Source organism: Lichenostomus cassidix, unplaced genomic scaffold, assembly GCF_008360975.1.
Source record: "Lichenostomus cassidix isolate B80296 unplaced genomic scaffold, HeHo_3.0 HiC_scaffold_881, whole genome shotgun sequence".
In the NCBI taxonomy this organism is placed as follows: Eukaryota; Metazoa; Chordata; class Aves; order Passeriformes; family Meliphagidae; genus Lichenostomus; species Lichenostomus cassidix.
In genome coordinates this window covers 25,349-43,575 of record NW_028147614.1, presented here as the reverse complement: position 1 = coordinate 43,575, position 18,227 = coordinate 25,349, and the positions used below count along the sequence as shown (strand labels likewise).

Below are 18,227 nucleotides of genomic sequence, written 5' to 3'. Positions count from 1 at the left end.
TTTTTGGGATTTCTGTAGGTTTTTTGGGATTTCTGTAGGTTTTTTGGCTCTGGATGATTTTGGGGTTTTTTGGGATTTCTGTAGGTTTTTTGGCTCTGGGGTTTTTGGGTTTTTTTGGGATTTTTTGGGATTTCTGTGGTTTTTTGGGATTTCTGTAGGTTTTTTGGGGATTTCTTTAGATTTTTTGGGATTTCTGTAGGTTTTTTGGCTCTGGGGATTTTGGGTTTTTTGTGGATTTCTGTGGTTTTTTGGGATTTCTGTAGGTTTTTTGGGATTTCTGTAGGTTTTTTGGGATTTCTGTAGGTTTTTTGGGATTTCTGTAGGTTTTTTGGCTCTGGATGATTTTGGGGTTTGGTTATTTCGGTGTGGGCTCTGCCCTGTGCCCCCTGGTGACCCTGCTGACCCCTGTGACTGTCCCCCCTGTCCCCTGTGTCCCCTCTGTCCCCTGGCCAGGCTGCAGCTCTGGAGAAGGACGCTGAGCTGGACAGACGAATCGCAGCTCTGCGCAGGAAGAACGAGGCGCTGGTGCGCAGGTACCAGGTAAAGGAACCCCAAAAATAACCCAAAAATAACCCCAAAAAATAACCTGAGAGGCCCAAAAAATATCCCCAAAAAATCACCCAAAAATCCGCAAAAAAACCCCCGAAATAGCCCCGAAAATGACCCCAAAATAACCCAAAAATACCCCAAATATAACCCCAAAAAATAACCTGAGAGTCCCAAAAAAAATCCCCAAAAAATCCGCCAAAAAATCCGCAAAAAAACCCCCAAAATAGCCCCAAAATAGCCCCAAAAACACCCCAAAAACACCCCAAAAACACCCCAAAAACACCCCAAAAACACCCCAAAAACACCCCAAAAACACCCCAAAAACACCCCAAAAACACCCCAAAAATAACCCAAAAAATAACCTGAGATTCCAAAAAAATTTCGGGCTGATTTGGGGTGGAATTTCGGGATCATTTGGGATTGTTTGGGGTGGAATTTTGGGGTGTAATTTTGGGGATAATTTGGGGTCAATTTTGGGGTGATTTGGGATAATTTTGGGATGGAATTTTAGGCTGATTTGGGATGGAATTTGGGATGGAATTTCAGGCTGATTTGGGGTCAATTTTGGGTGGAATTTTGGGATAATTTTGGGTGGAATTTCGGGCTGATTTGGGGTGATTTTGGGATGGAATTTTGGGCTGATTTGGGGTCATTTTGGGATGGATTTTGGGCTGATTTGGGATGGAATTTCAGGCTGATTTGGGATAATTTCGGGATCATTTTGGGCTGATTTGGGGTCAATTTTGGGATGGAATTTCAGGCTGATTTGGGCTGATTTGGGATGGAATTTCAGGCTGATTTGGGGTGGAATTTTGGGATAATTTCAGGCTGATTTGGGGTCAGTTTTGGGATGGAATTTCAGGGTGATTTAGGGTGATTTTGGTATGGAATTTCAGGCTAATTTGGGATAATTTTGGGTTGGAATTTCAGGCTGATTTGGGGTGATTTTGGGATAATTTCAGGCTGATTTGGGGTGATTTTGGTATGGAATTTCAGGCTGATTTGGGGTGATTTTGGGTTGGATTTTGGGCTGATTTGGGGTGGAATTTCGGGATAATTTCAGGCTGATTTGGGGTCAATTTTGGGTTGGAATTTTGGGATTTTCCCCGCAGGAGATCGAGGAGGATCGGCGGCGAGCAGAGCGCGAGGGAGGAGCAGTGACTGCAGCCAGCGCCAGAGCCACCCGCAGGGACAGGGACAGGGACAGCTCTGGGGTGAGAGTTGGGATTTTTGGGGGATTTTGGGGTTTTTAGGGGTTTTTCGGGATTTTTTTGGGGGGAGATTTGGGGTTTTTGGGGAGATTTGGGGGTTTTTGGGGGAGATTTGGGGGTTTTTGGGGAGATTTGGGGATTTTGAGGAAGATTTGGGGTGTATTGAGGGAGATTTGGGGAAATTTGGGGTGGTTTGGGGATTTTGGGGAGATTTGGGGTGTTTTGGGGAGATTTGGGAGATGTTTTTTGGGGTTTTTAGGGTTGATTTTTGGAGGAGATTTGGGGTTTTAGGGGAGATTTGGGGTGTATTGAGGGAGATTTTGGGAGATTTGGGTGTTTTGGGGAGATTTGGGGTTTTTAGGTGGATTTGGGGGGAAATTTGGGGTTTTTTGGAGGTTTTTGGGGAAATTTGGGGTTTTTGGGGTTTTTGGGGAGATGGGGTTTTTTGGGGAGATTTGGGGTTTTGGGGGAGATTTGGGGTTTTGGGGGTTTTTAGGGTTTTTCGGGATTTTTTGGAGGAGATTTGGGGGTTTTTGGGGAGATTGGGGGATTTTGAGAAGATTTGGGGTGTATTGAGGGAGATTTGGGGTGTTTGGGGGTTTTGGGGGAGATTTGGGGGTTTTTGGGGGTTTTGGGGATTGGGGATTTTTTGGGGGTTTTTAGGGGTTTTCGGATTTTGGGGGAGATTTGGGGGTTTTTGGGGAGGAATTTGGGTTTTTGGGGGAAGATTTGGGGTTTTTTGGGGGAGATTTAGGGTTTTTTTTGTGGGGTCAGGGAGGAGACTTGGGGGATTTTGGGTTTTTTGGGGGAGATTTGGGATTTTTTGGGGGATTTTTAGAGATTTGGGGGTCAGGGGGGAGATTTGGGGTTTTTTGGGGGGTTTTTGGGGGAGATTTGGGGTTTTTGGGATGTATTTTGGGACCAATTTTGGCATGAATTTGGGATTTTTCAGCTGAATTTTGTGACAAATTTCGGGCTGAATTTGGGTTTTTTGGGGGATGAATTTTGGCTGAATTTTGGGATCTTTGGGCTGAATTTTGTGCCAAATTTTGGGCTAAATTTGGGATTTTTTGGGGGATGAATTTGGGATTTTTCAGCTGAATTTTATGCCAAATTTGGTGCTAAATTTGGGATTTTTGGGGGATGAATTTGGGATTTTTGGGGGATGAATTTGGGCTGAATTTGGGACAAATTTTGGGGTTTTTGGGATGAATTTGTGCCAAATTTTGGGCTGAATTTGGGACAATTTTGTGCCAAATTTGGTGCTAAATTTGGGATTTTTGGGGGATGAATTTGGGATTTTTGGGGGATGAATTTGGGCTGAATTTTGGGATTTTTCAGCTGAATTTGTGCCAAATTTTGGGCTGAATTTGGGACAATTTTAGTGCCAAATTTGGTGCTAAATTTGGGATTTTTGGGGAATGAATTTGGGATGAGTTTGGGGTTTTTTGGGGACTGAATTTGGGATTTTTCAGCTGAATTTTGTGCCGAATTTGGTGCTAAATTTGGGGATTTTTGGGGGATGAATTTGGGCTGAATTTTGGGATTTTTCAGCTGAATTTTGTGCCAAATTTGGTGCTAAATTTGGGATTTTTGGGGGATGAATTTGGGCTGAATTTGGGATTTTTCAGCTGAATTTTGGGCTGAATTTTGTGCCAAATTTGGTGCTGAATTTTGGGATTTTTGGGGGATGAATTTGGGCTGAATTTTGGGATTTTTGGGCTGAATTTTGTGACAAATTTATGCTAAATTTGGGATTTTTGGGGGGTGAATTTGGGCTGAATTTGGGATTTTTCAGCTGAATTTTGTGCCAAATTTTGGGCTAAATTTGGGATTTTTGGGGGATGAATTTGGGCTGAATTTTGGGATTTTTCAGCTGAATTTTGTGCCAAATTTGGTGCTAAATTTGGGATTTTTGGTGATCTCTCTCTCTCCCCAGGACAAGCGCAGCCCCAAGGACAAGCAGCTCCCCCCAACCCCCAAAATTTCGGGGAAACCCCAAAAGCTGGGGGGGGGATGGGCGAGCCCGGGGGGGGGCAGAGCCCGGCGGGGGAGGGGCGGCAAGGGAGAGCGACCGGAAATCCCAGGTGGGTTTGGGAGATTTTTGGGGAATTTTTGGGGATTTTGGGATTCCCAGATTCCCGAAATTTGGGAAATTTGGGAATTTTTTGGGAATTTTGGGGGATTTTGGGGAAATTTGGGGGATTTTGGGGGGAGGAGTTGGAATTTTGGGAGGTTTGGGTAAATTCCAGCCCCTCCCCCCCCCATTTTTGGGGGATTTTTGGGGATTTTGGGATTCCCAGATTCCCGAAATTTGGGAAATTTGGGAATTTTTGGGAATTTTGGGGAATTTGGGGGAATTTTGGGGAATTTTGGGGGGAATTTTGGGGGGAATTTTGGGAAATTTTGGGGGAATTTTGGGGGAATTTGGGGGAATTTGGGGGAATTTTGGGGAATTTGGGGGAATTTTGGGGAATTTTGGGGGAATTTTGGGAATTTGGGGGAATTTTGGGGAATTTTGGGGAATTTTGGGGGATTTTGGGGGAATTTGGGGGATTTTGGGAAATTTGGGGGAATTTGGGGAATTTTGGGGGATTTTGGGATAATTTGGGGTGGAATTTTGGGGAATTTTGGGATTGTTTGGGGTGGAATTTGGGAAATTTTGGGGTAATTTGGGTGGAATTTTGGGGTTGGTTGATTAGCTTTTGGGTGATTTTGGGGTGATTTTGGGAAATTTTGGGATAATTTGGGAAATTTTGGGGTAATTTGGGTGGAATTTTGGGGTGGATTGATTGATTTTTGGCTGATTTGGGTGAAATTTTGGGTGATTTTGGGATCATTTAGGAAATTTTGGGATAATTTGGGGAATTTTGGGATGGGGGTTTAATTTGGGAAATTTTGGGATCATTTGGGGTGGAATTTGGGAAATTTTGGGGGAATTTGGGGGATTTTGGGGGAATTTGGGGAATTTTGGGGGAATTTTGGGGGAATTTCGGGGGAATTTTGGGGGAATTTGGGGATAATTTGAGGTAATTTGGGATTGTTTGGGGTGGATTGACTGATATTTGGATGATTTTGGTGAAATTTTGGGCAATTTTGGGAAAATTTGGGATAATTTGGGAAATGTTGGGATAATTTGGGATCATTTGGGGTGGAATTTGGGAAACTTTGGGGCAATTCGGGTGGAATTTTGGGGTGGATTGATTGATTTTTGGGTGATTTTGGGAAAATTTGGGATAATTTGGGAAATTTTGGGGTAATTTGGGTGGAATTTTGGGGTGGATTGATTTTTGGCTGATTTTGGGATATTTTGGGATCATTTGGGGTGGAATTTGGGAAATTTTTGGGTAATTTGGGTGGAATTTGGGAAATTTTTGGGTAATTTGGGTGGAATTTGGGAAATTTTGGGATCTTTTGGGGAATTTTGGGGTGGAATTTTGGAGAATTTGGGGTAATTTGGGTGGAATTTTGGGGTGGATTGATTTTTGGATGATTTTGGTGAAATTTTGGGTGATTTTGGGAAAATTTGGGTGATTTTGGGGTGGATTGATTGATTTTGGATGATTTTGGGGTGATTTTGGGATCATTTGGGGTGGAATTTTGGAGATTTTGGGGTAATTTGGGTGGAATTTTGGGGTGGATTGGTTGGTTTTGGATGATTTTGGGCTGATTTGGGGATAATTTTTGGATAATTTTGGGCTGATTTTTGGGTAATTTTGGGCTAATTTTTAGATAATTTTGGGCTGATTTTTGGTGAATTTTGGGTTGATTTTGGGTTAATTTTGAGCTAATTTTGGGTTAATTTTGAGCTAATTTTGTGGTGATTTGGGGATAATCTTTGGATAATTTTGTGCTGATTTTAGGCTGATTTTAGGGATAATTTTTGGCTAATTTTGGGCTGATTTTGGGCTGATTTTGGGCTGATTTTTGGATAACTTTATGCTGATTTTGGGTGTTTTTGGGGATATTTTTGGGCTCATTTTTGGCATTTTTTGGGGCTAATTTTGGGCTGATTTTGGTTAATTTTGGGCTGATTTGGGACATTTTTTGGGGATAATTTTGGCCTAATTTTTGGCTAATTTTGGGCATTTTTTGGGGCTAATTTTGTGCTGATCTTAGGCTGATTTTGGGGATAATTTTAGGCTGATTTTGGGCTGATTTGGGGATAATTTTCAAATAATTTTTGGGTAATTTTGGGCTGATTTTGGTTAATTTTGGGCATTTTTTTGGGATAATTTTGGGCTAATTTTGTGCTAATTTTGGCCTAATTTTTGGTTTATTTTGGGTTAATTTTTGGCTATTTTTGGGCTAATTTTGTGCTAATTTTGGGTGTTTTTTGAGGATATTTTTGGGCTCATTTTGGGCATTTTTGGGGCTAATTTTGGGCTGATTTTGGGATAATTTTTGGGGATAATTTTGGGCTCATTTTGGGTGGTTTTTGGGGATAATTTTTGGATAATTTTGGGCTGATTTTTGCTTAATTTTGGGATAATTTTAGGCTGATTTTGTGGTTTTTTGGGGGCTAATTTTGGGTTAATTTTGAGGATTTTTTGGGGCTCATTTTGGGCTGATTTTTGGGGATGATTTGGGGATAATTTTGGGCTAATTTTGGCCTAATTTTTGGTTAATTTTAGGCTGATTTTGGTCTGATTTTTGGTTAATTTTGGGCATTTTTTGGGGCTAATTTTGTGTTGATTTTTGGATAATTTTGTGCTGATTTTTGGATAATTTTGTGCTGATTTTTGGCTATTTTTGGGTTAATTTTGGGCTGATTTTGGGGATAATTTTTGGGATAATTTTGGGTGTTTTTTGGGGATAATTTTGTGCTGGTTTTTGGTTAATTTTGGGCTAATTTTGTGCTAATTTTGGGTGTTTTTTGAGGATATTTTTGGGCTCATTTTGGGCATTTTCTGGGGCTCATTTTGTGCTAATTTTGTGCTGATTTTGGGTTAATTTTTGGTTAATTTTGGGCTAATTTTGGGCATTTTTTGGGGCTAATTTTGTGCTGATTTTTGGATAATTTTGGCCTAATTTTTGGTTTATTTTGGGCTGATTTTTGGCTATTTTTGGGCTAATTTTGTGCTAATTTTGGGTGTTTTTTGAGGATATTTTTGGGCTCATTTTGGGCATTTTTGGGGCTAATTTTGTGCTGATTTTTGGCTAATTTTGGGTTAATTTTTGGCTAATTTTGGGCATTTTTTGGGGCTAATTTTGGTCTGATTTTGGGTTAATTTTGGGTTAATTTTTGGCTGTTTTTGGGTTAATTTTGGGCCATTTTTGGCCCCAGGAGTGGGAGCAGCGTCGGCTGCAGAACATTGAGCAGATGAACGAGGAGATGGAGAGAATCGCCGAGTACGAGAGGAGCCGCAGGGTGAGACACCAGTATAAACCAGTATGGACCAGTACAGACCAGTATGGACCAGTAGGGACCATTATAGACCAGTAGGGACCAGTATAGACCAGTATAGACCAGTATGGACCAGTATAAACCAGTATGGATCAGTATAAACCACTATAGATCAGTGTAAATGTCTATAGACCAGTATAAACGAAACCAGTATGGACCAGTATAAACCAGTATAGACCAATATAAACCAGTATAAACCAGTACAGACCAGTATGGACCAGTATAAACCAGTACAGACCAGTAGGGACCAGTACAGACCAGTAGGGACCAGTATAGACCAGTATAAACCAGTATAAACTAGTATAGATCAGTGTAAATCTCTATAGACCAGTATAAACCAAACCAGTATAGACCAGTATGGACCAGTAGGGACCAGTATAGACTGATATGAACCAGTATAGATCAGTATAGACCAGTATAGACCAGTATAGATCAGTGTAAATCTCTACAGACCAGTATAAACCAAACCACTAGGGACCAGTATAGACCAGTAGGAACCAGTATAGACCAGTATAGACCACTATAAACCAGTATGGACCAGTATAACCCAGTATAGATCAGTGTAAATGTCTATAGACCAGTATAAACCAAACCAGTATAGACCAGTATGGACCAGTATAAACCACTAACACCCCAGCAATGCCCCCAGCGACCCCGCAGTGCCTCCCAGTAACAACCAGTACAAACCAGTGACCTCCCAGTTCCATCCCAGTGACTCCCAGTTCATCCCAATCCCTCCCAGTCCATCCCAGTAACTCCCAGTCCATCCCAGTAACTCCCAGTCCCCTCCCAGTCCCTCCCAGTTCCTCCCAGTCCATCCCAATCCCCTCCCAGTCCCTCCCAGTATAAACCAGTTCCCTTTTTCTCCCCAAAATCCCCATTTTTCACCCTAAAACCACCACGAGTTTTCCTCCCAGTCCATTCCCAGTCCCTCCAGTGCTCCCAGTAACCTCTTCCAGTCCCTCCCAGTTCCCTCCCAGTCTCTCCCAGTCCATCCCAGTACAAACCAGTTCCCTTTCCCTCCCCAAAATCCCCATTTTCATCCCCAAAATCCCTATTTTCACCCTAAAACCACCACGATTTCCCCTCCCAATTCCTCACAGTCTCTCCCAGTCCCTCCCAATCCTCTCCCAGTCCCTCCCAGTGCCCCCAGTAACCTCTCCCAGTCCATCCCAGTATAAACCAGTTCCCTTTTTCTCCCCAAAATCCCCATTTTTCACCCCAAAACCACCGCGATTTTTCCTCCCAGTTCCTCCCAGTCCCTCCCAGTCCCTCCCAATCCTCTCCCAGTCTCTCCCAGTGCCCCCAGTAACCTCTCCCAGTCTCTCCCAGTATAAACCAGTTCCCTTTCCCTCCCCAAAATCCCCTTTTTCTCCCCCCAAATCCCCATTTTCACCCTAAAATCCCCATTTTTCACCCCAAAACCACTGAGATTTTTCCTCCCAGTCCCTCCCAGTCCCTCCCAGTCAGTCCCAGTATAAACCAGTTCCCTTTTTCTCCCCAAAATCCCCATTTTCACCCCCAAAATCCCCATTTTTCACCCCAAAACCACCGAGATTTTTCCTCCCAGTCCCTCCCAGTCTCTCCCAATCCTCTCCCAGTGCTCCCAGTAACCTCTCCCAGTCCCACCCAGTATAAACCAGTTCCCTTTTCCTCCCCAAAATCCCCATTTTCACCCCTAAAATCCCCATTTTCATCCCCAAAATCCCCATTTTTCACCCTAAAACCACCGAGATTTTTCCTCCCAGTCCCTCCCAGTTCCCTCCCAGTCCCTCCCAGTGCTCCCAGTAACCTCTCCCAGTCCCTCCCAGTCCCTCCCAGTACAAACCAGCTCCCTTTCCCTCCCCAAAATCCCCATTTTCATCCCCAAAATCCCCATTTTTCACCCCAAAACCACCCTGATTTCCCCTCCCAGTCCCTCCCAGACCATTCCCAGTCCCTCCCAATTCCATCCCAGTATAACCCAGTTCCTCCCAGTCAGCCCAGTGTCTCTCCCAGGACGGAGTTCCGGAGAAGAATCCGGTGAGGAATTTCCTGGACGACCCTCGGCGCTGCGGTCCTGAGCCTGGGGGGTCGCCAGGGGGGAACCCCCGGAGGCACGGCAGGAACTGGGGGGGTCCCGACTTCCCCAGGGGGGTGAGGAATCCCCAAAAATTCCCCAAAATCCCCAAAAAAATTCCGGAAAAATTGTCGGAAAATCGCCCAAAAAATAGCCAAAAAATCCCCAAAATTGAAAAAAAAAAATCCCCCAAAAATACCTGAAAAAAATCCCCCAAAAAATCGCTGGAAAAATCCCCCCAAAAAAACCCCAAAAATCCCAAAAGAACCTCAAAAATCCAAAAAAAATCCCCAAAAAAGCCCCCAAAAATACCTGAAAAAAATCCCCCAAAAACTCCGCCAAAAATACCTGAAAAAATCCCAAAAAAATCCCCCAAAAAAATCCCTGGAAAAATATCAGAAAAAATCCCCCAAAAAATCCCCAAAAAATACCTGAAAAAACCCCCCAAAAATACCCCAAAAAATCCCTGGAAAAATATCAGAAAAAATCCCCAAAAAATCCCCAAATCCCAAAAAAAATCACCAAAAAAATTCCCAGAAAAATTCCTGGAAAAATTGCCGGAAAAATCGCTGGAAAAATACTTGAAAAATCCCCCAAAATCCCCGGAAAATACCTGAAAAAATACCCCAAAAAATCCCCCCAAAATACCCCAAAAAATCCCTGGAAAAATATCAGAAAAAATCCCCCAAAAAATCCCCAATTTCCTGGAAAAATCACTGGAAAAATTCCCAGAAAAATACCTGAAAAAATCACCGGAGAAATCCCCCCCAAAAAAATCCCCAAAATCCCCAAAAAAATTCCTGGAAAAATACCTGAAAAAATTCCCAGAAAAATCACTGGAGAAATACCTGAAAAAATCCCCATAAAAGTCCCCAAAATTCCTGGAAAAATCCCGGAAAAATATCCAGAAAAATCGCTGGAAAAATCCCCAAAAAATAGCCAAAAATTCCCCAAAATTCCTGGAAAAATCCTGGAAAAATATCTGGAAAAATCGCTGGAAAAATCCCCAAAAAATAGCCAAAAATTCCCCAAAATTCCTGGAAAAATACCTGGAAAAATACCCGGAAAAATCCCCAAAAAATAGCCAAAAAATCCCCAAAATCCCCAAAAAAATTCCTGGAAAAATATCCGGAAAAATCCCCGGAAAAATCCCCAAAAAATGCCCCAAAAAAACCCCAAAATTCCTGGAAAAATCCCGGGAAAATTGCCGGAAAATTGTCGGAAAATTGCCGGAAAATTCCTGGAAAAATCGCCGGAAAAATACTTGACAAATCCCAAAAAAATCCCAAAGAATACCTGAAAAAATTCCTGGAAAAATCCCCCCAAAAATCCCTGGAAAAATATCAGAAAAAATCCCCCCAAAAATTCCCCAAAATCCCCCAAAAAAATTCCTGGAAAAATATCCGGAAAAATCTCTGGAAAAATCCCCAAAAAATGCCCCAAAAAAACCCCAAAATTCCTGGAAAAATCCCGGGAAAAATCCCCAAAAAATGCCCCAAAAAATCCTCAAAATTCCTGGAAAAATACCCAGAAAAATCCCCAAAAAATAGCCAAAAATTCCCCAAAAAAATTCCCGGAAAAATACCCTGAAAAATGGCTGGAAAAATCCCCAAAAAATGCCCCAAAAAAACCCCAAAATTCCTGGAAAAATCCCGGGAAAATCGCTGGAAAAATCCCAAAAAAAATTCCCGGAAAAATACCCAGAAAAATACCCGGAAAAATCCCAAAAAAATTCCTGGAAAAATATCCGGAAAAATGGCTGAAAAAATCCCCAAAAAATGCCCCAAAAAAACCCCAAAATTCCTGGAAAATTCCCGGGAAAATCGCTGGAAAAATCCCCCAAAAATAGCCAAAAAATCCCCAAAATTCCTGGAAAAATCCTGGAAAAATATCCGGAAAAATCCCCCAAAAATGCCCCAAAAAAACCCCAAAATTCCTGGAAAAATACCCGGAAAAATCCCCAAAAAATAGCCAAAAAATCCCCCAAAAAATTCCCGGAAAAATACCCTGAAAAATACCCAGAAAAATCACCAGAAAAATCCCCAAAATCCCCCAAAAAATTCCCGGAAAAATCCCCAAAAGATCCCTGGAAAAATATCAGAAAAAATCCCCAAAAATTCCCGGAAAAATTCCCAGATAAATCGCCAGAAAAATCACTGGAAAAATACCTGAAAAAATTCCCCAAAAAGTCCCCAAAATCCCCAAAAAATCCCAAAAAAAACCAAGAAAATTCCCAGAAAAATTCCTGGAAAAATCCCCCGAAAAATTCCCGGAAAAATCCCCAAAAAATTCCCGGAAGAATCACCGGAAAAATTCCCTGAAAATTCGTGGAAAAATCGCTGAAAAAATCCCCCAAAAAATTCCCGGAAAAATCGCCAGAAAAATACTTGAAAAATCCCCAAAAAATCACCAGAAAAATCCCGAAAAAATACCTGAAAAATCCCAAAATAATCCCCAAAATCCCTCAAAAAATCCCCCAAAAAATCTCCAAAAAAATCCCCAAAAAATGCTGTTTTAACCCATTTTCCCACCCTTTTTTTTAGGATTTTCTCTTTTTTTTTCGGTATTTTCCCATTTTTCCGGCAATTTCAAGGCTTTTGGGTTTTTTGGGATATCCTAGGTGTGACTCATGGATTTTTTTCTGGGATCCCAAGTGGTTTTTATGGGATTTTTTTCCCCATTTTAAGCCATTTTAACCCATTTTCCCACCCTTTTTTTTGGCGATTTCCCCATTTTTTTTCAGGATTTTCCCATTTTTTTGGGACTTTTCCTGGTCCTGCATGTCTTTGGGTTTTTTTGGGATATCCTAGATGTGTCTCACGGATGTTTTTCCAGAATGCCAAGTAGTTTTTATGGGATTTTTCCCCATTTTAACCCATTTTCCCACCGTTTTTTTCGCGATTTTTCCCATTTTTTTCGCGATTTTCCCCATTTTTTCGCGGATTTTTCCCATTTTTCCATGAATTTTCCCCATTTTTCCTGCAGCCCCGCCGGGGGATGACCCGGCCAGGCTCCCAGCCCCCTCTGGACCCCATTTCCCACTGTTTTCTTTAGGATTTTCCCATTTTTTTTGCGATTTTCCCATTTTTTTCGCGATTTCCCCACTTTTTGGGGGATTTTGCCTTTTTTTGGGAATTTCAAGGCTTTGGGGTTTTTTTGGGATATCCCAGCTAGAGCTTTGAGGGTTTTTTTGGGATCCTGTGTGGTTTTTATGGGATTTTTCCCCATTTTAACCCATTTTAACCCATTTTCCCACCCGTTTTTTTCGCGATTTTCCCATTTTTTTTCAGGATTTTCCCATTTTTTTGGGACTTTTCCTGGTCCTGCATGTCTTTGGTTTTTTTTAGGATATCCTAGATGTGTCTCACGGATGTTTTTCCAGAATCCCAAGTAGTTTTTTTGGGATTTTCCCCATTTTAACCCATTTTCCCACCCTTTTTTTTTGCGATTTTCCCATTTTTTTCGCGATTTTCCCCATTTTTTCGCGGATTTTTCCCATTTTTCCATGAATTTTCCCCATTTTTCCTGCAGCCCCGCTGGGGGATGACCCGGCCAGGCTCCCAGCCCCCCCTGGACCCCATTTTCCCACCGTTTTCTTTAGGATTTTCCCGTTTTTTTCGCCATTTTCCCATTTTTTTGGGATTTTCCCTTTTTTTTAGGGAATTTTTTTTATCCTGGTTGACTTCGGGTTTTTTTGGGATATCCTAGGTGTGACTCATAGATTTTTCTCCAAGATCCTGTTGGTTTTTTATGGGATTTTTCTCCATTTTAACCCATTTTCCCACCCTTTTTTTCGCGATTTTCCCATTTTTTCGCGATTTTTCCCATTTTTTTCGCGATTTTTCCCATTTTTTCGCGATTTTTCCCATTTTTTCGCGGATTTTCCCCATTTTCCCATGAATTCTCCCCATTTTTCCCGCAGCCCCGCCGGGGGATGCCCCGGCCAGGCTCCCAGCCCCCTCTGGACCCCACGCTCTGGATGACCGGCCGGGAACGAGCCGAATACCAGCGCTGGAAACGCGAAAGGGAGAAAATCGACCGCGAGAGACTCGAGAGACACAGAGATCCTGCCGGCGCCTGGAGGAGGGAGTGGGACGCCCAGAAACCAGAGGGGATGTGGGTTTGGGGGGAAATCCGGGGATTTTGGGAAAATCTGGGAAAAAATCCCGAATTTGGGGAGGTTTGGGGAGAAATTCTGGGATTTTTGGGGACAAATCCTGGGAATTTGGGGAAAATCTGGGATTTTGGGGAGGTTTGGGGGCCTGGAGGAGGGAGTGGGACGCCCAGAAACCCGAGGGGATGTGGGTTTGGGGAGAAATCCGGGAATTTGGGGAAAATCTGGGATTTCGGGGAGGTTTGGGGGGAAAATCTGGGAATTTGGGGAGGGATTTCAGAAACAATTTGGGGAAAAATCTGGGATTTTGGGGAGGTTTGGGGGGGATTTGGGGCAGAAATTCTGGGAATTTGGGGAAAAATCTGGGATTTTGGGGAGGTTTGGGGAGAAAAATCTGGGATTTTGGGGAAAATCTGGGATTTTGGGGAGGTTTGGGGACCTGGAGGAGGGAGTGGGACGCCCAGAAACCCGAGGGGATGTGGGTTTGGGGAGAAATCCAGGAATTTTGGGAAAATCTGGGGATTTGGGGGGGAATTTTGGGGAAAATCCTGGATTTTGGGGAGGTTTGGGGGGAAATTCTGGGAATTTGGGGAGGTTTGGGGGCCTGGAGGAGGGAGTGGGACGCCCAGAAACCCGAGGGGATGTGGGTTTGGGGAGAAATCCGGGAATTTTGGGAAAATCTGGGAATTTCAGGGAGGTTTGGGGAGAAATTCCAGAATTTTCAGGAGAAAATCTGGGATTTTGGGGAGGTTTGGGTGGATTTGGGGACAGTGGGACGCCCAGAAACCCGAGGGGATGTGGGTTTGGGGGAAAATCTGGGATTTTTGGGGGAAATTTGGGAATTTGGGGAAAAAATCCCGGATTTGGAGAGAAAATCTGGGATTTTGGGGAGAAATTCCAGGATTTTGGGGAGAAATCCTGGGATTCTGGGGAGGTTTGGGGGCAAAATCTGGGATTTCGGGGAAGAAATCCTGGGATTTTGGGGAAAATCTGGGATTTTGGGGAGGTTTGGGAGGAAAATCTGTGATTTCGGGGAGGTTTGGGGAGAAATTCTGGGATTTTTTGGGAGAAATTCTGGGAATTTGGGGAAAATCTGGGAATTCAGGGAGGTTTGGGGAGGATCTGGGGGGAGTGGGACGCCCAGAAACCCGAGGGGATGTGGGTTTGGGGAGAAATCCGGGAATTTTGGGGGAAATTATGGGAATTTCAGGGAGGTTTGGGGGGAATTTGGGGAGAAATCCTGGAATTTTTGGGGAAAAATCGTGGGATTTGGGGAGGTTTGGGGAGAAATTCCAGGATTTGGGGGAGAAATTCCAGGATTTGGGGAGAAATCTTGGGATTTTGGGGAGGTTTGGGAGGAAAATCTGGGATTTGGGGGGATTTGGGGGAGTGGGACGCCCAGAAACCTGAGGGGATGTGGGTTTGGGGGAAAATCCGGGGAATTTGGGGAAAATCTGGGAAAAAATCCCGAATTTGGGGAGGTTTGGGGGGGATTTGGGAGAGAAATCCTGGGATTTCTGGGGAAATCTGGGAAAAAATCTGGGAATTTGGGGAGGTTTGGGGGCCTGGAGGAGGGAGTGGGACTCCCAGAAACCCGAGGGGATGTGGGTTTCGGGGGAATTGGGGGATTTTGGGGGGATTTGGGAGAGAAATCCTGGGATTTCTGGGGAAATCTGGGAAAAAATCCGCGATTTTGTGGAGGTTTGGGGAGGATTTTGGGGCAGTGGGATGCCCAGAAACCCGAGGGGATGTCAGTTTGGGGTGATTTTTTTAGGATTTTGGGGTGATTTTTATGATTTTGGGGTGATATTTTAGGATTTTGGGTCAATTTTTAGGATTTTGGGTCATTTTTAGGATTTTGGGGTGACTTTGGGGTGATTTTTGGGGTGATTTTTTAGGATTTTGGGGTGAATTTTGAGGATTTTGGAGTGAATTTGGGGTTCCCAGGTGATTTTTTGGGGTGAATTTTTAGGCTTTTGGGTGATTTTTTAGGATTTTGGGTCAATTTTTAGGATTTGGGGTGAATTTTCAGGATTTTGGGGTGACTTTGGGGTGATTTTTTAGGATTTTGAGATGAATTTGGGGCGATTTTGAGGATTTTGGGGTGAATTTGGGGTTCCCAGGTGATTTTTTGGGGTGATTTTTTAGGATTTTGGGGTGATTTTTTAGGATTTGGGGTGATTTTTAGGATTTTGGGGTGACTTTGGGGTGATTTTTTAGGATTTTGGGGTGATTTTGGGGCGATTTTGAGGATTTTGGGGTGACTTTGGGGTGATTTTTGGGGTGATTTTTTAGGATTTTGGGGTCAATTTGGGGTGATTTTTTAGGATTTTGGGGTGATTTTCAGGATTTTGGGGTGAATTTGGGGTTCCCAGGTGATTTTTGGGGTGAATTTTCAGGATTTTGGGGTGACTTTGGGGTAATCTTTTAGGATTTTGGGGTGATTTTTAGGATTTTGGGGTGACTTTGGGGTGATTTTTGGGGTGAATTTTTAGGATTTTCGGGTGAATTTGGGGTGATTTTTTAGGATTTTGAGGTGTATTTGGGGTGATTTTGGGGTGACTTTGGGGTCTCCCCTCCCCCCGCAGGTTCTCGGGGGTCCCGGAGGGGGGAGGGGAGCCCAGCCTGGCCGCCCCTCCCCCCCCAACGCTGGGGGAGTTCCTGCCCCTCCCCCACCCTGCCCGCCGCAGGAAGAGCAGAGGGAGGGGGAGGAGAACCTACAGGTGAGCTTGGGGGATTTTGGGAATTTTGGGAGGATTTGGGAGGTTTTGGGGGATTTTGGGGGGATTTGAAGAGTTTTTGGGGAGATTTGGGGAGATTTGGGGTTTGGGGGAATTTGGGGAAATGGTGGATTTTGGAGGATTTGTGGGGAAATTTGGGGGATTTGGGGGGTTTGGGGGGGGAATTGGGGGATTTGGAGAGTTTTTGGGGGAGATTTGGGGGATTTTGGGGATTTGGGGGATTTTGGGGAAATTTGGGGGAAATTGGTGGATTTTGGGGGTTTAAGGGGATTTTGGAGAGGTTTTGGGTGAATTTGGGGGGTGGGAGATTTGGGGGATTTTGGGATTTGTGGAAGGAATTTGGGGGTTTGGGGATTTTGGGGGTTGAAGAGTTTTGGGGGAGATTTAGGGGGAAATTTTGAAATTTGGGGATTTTGAGACTGGTGGATTTTGGGGTGCTTTGGGAGTTTGGAGAGGTTTTGAGGTGGTTGGGGAGGTATGAGATTTGGGGTGATTTTGATTTGTGGGGGGGAGTTTTGGGGATTTGGGTAGATTTTGAAATTTGGGGGATTTGGGTAGATTTTAAGGGTGTTTTTGGGGAATTCGGCAGATTTTGGGGAGATTTGGTGGAATTTGGGGATTTTTTGGGAATTTGGGCAGATTTTGGGGGATTTTGGGGGATTTTAGAGTGTTTTTTGGGGGAATTTGGGTAGATTTTGGGGGAATTTGGGTGGATTTGAGGTGATTTTGGTGTTTTTTGGGGGAATTTGGGTAGATTTTGGGGGAATTTGGGTGATTTTGTGTAGATTTTGGGTGGATTTGGGGATTTTTTGGGGAATTTGGGTGGATTTGGGTGATTTTGGGTAGACTTCGGGTGGATTTGGGGTGATTTTGGGTGGATTTGGGTGATTTTGGGTAGATTTTGGGTGGATTTTGGGAGAATTTGGTGTTTTTTGGGTGGATTTGGGTGATTTTGGGAATTTGGGTTTTTTTGGGTGATTTTGGGTAGATTTCTGTGGATTTTGGGTGATTTTTCCCAATTTCCCCCATGTTTTTCTCTCTGCCATTCCCAGTTTCCCATGGAATTTGGGAATTCCCAGTTGCCATGACGACCGTTGGGATGCTCAGCAGGAACCTTCCCAGGAGCCCCAGGGCGGCCAGGTGATACCAGTATAGACCAGTATGGACCAGTATAGACCAGTATGGACCAGTATAGACCAGTATGAACCAGTATAGACCAGTATAAACCAGTATGAACCAGTATAGACTAGTATAGACCAGTAACTCCCCCAGGTGATCCCAGTATAAACCAGTATAGACCAGTATAAACCAGTATGAACCAGTAACTCTGCCAGGTGATCCCAGTACAGACCAGTACAGACCAGTAAGTCCCCCAGGTGATCCCAGTATAAACCAGTATAAACCAGTACAGACCAGTGACCTCCCCAGAGCAGCCAGGTGATCCCAGTATAAACCATTATAGACCAGTATAAACCAGTACAGACCTGTGACCTCCCCCAGGTGATCCCAGTATAAACCAGTATGAACCAGTAACGCCCCCAGGTGATCCCAGTATAAACCAGTACAGACCAGTAATGCCCCCAGTGCATCCCAGTATAAACCAGTACAGACCAGTAACGCCCCCAGTGCATCCCAGTATAAACCAGTACAGACCAGTGACCTCCCAGTACAAACCAGTGACCGTCCCAGTGACTCCCAGTGCATCCCAGTTCATCCCAGTACAAACCAGTAACTCCCAGTGACCTCCCCAATGCATGCCACTACAAACCAGTGACTCCCAGTTCAGCCCAGTACAAACCAGTAACTCCCAGTACACACCAGTAACTCCCCCAGTGCATCCCAGTTCATCCCAGTACAACCCAGTAACTCCCCCAGTGACTCCCACTTCGTCCCAGTTCACCCCAGTAACTCCCAGTGACTCTCCCAATCCCCTCCCAGTAACTCCCAGTTCATCCCAGTTCATCCCAGTACAACCCAGTAACTCTCCCAGTTCATCCCAGTTCATCCCAGTTCACCCCAGTAACTCTCCTCTCCCCGCAGCTCGCAGAGAACATTCCGGAGAAGATTCCGGAGAACATTCCGGAACAATCCGCGGAGTCGCCGCCGGGAATTCCCAGTTCATCCCAGTCCAAACCAGTCCAAACCA

General features: G+C 44.0%; 1 protein-coding gene across 1 annotated transcript in view; it reads left to right on the top strand.

Moving 5' to 3' along the window:
• Window positions 1-444: 444 nt before the first annotated feature.
• The window catches only part of LOC146421807 (uncharacterized), a gene marked incomplete at its 5' end in the record, with an annotated part of 33,352 nt that continues 15,569 nt past the window's right edge, over window positions 445-18,227 (top strand). Inside the window, 10 exons of the mRNA XM_085047046.1 lie at window positions 445-540; window positions 1,662-1,763; window positions 3,146-3,156; window positions 3,700-3,847; window positions 7,048-7,131; window positions 9,166-9,303; window positions 13,149-13,342; window positions 15,929-16,063; window positions 17,161-17,221; window positions 18,122-18,226. Coding sequence (XP_084903172.1) covers window positions 445-540; window positions 1,662-1,763; window positions 3,146-3,156; window positions 3,700-3,847; window positions 7,048-7,131; window positions 9,166-9,303; window positions 13,149-13,342; window positions 15,929-16,063; window positions 17,161-17,221; window positions 18,122-18,226 — 1,074 coding nt within the window. The remainder of the gene's footprint in view (window positions 541-1,661; window positions 1,764-3,145; window positions 3,157-3,699; window positions 3,848-7,047; window positions 7,132-9,165; window positions 9,304-13,148; window positions 13,343-15,928; window positions 16,064-17,160; window positions 17,222-18,121; window position 18,227) is intronic.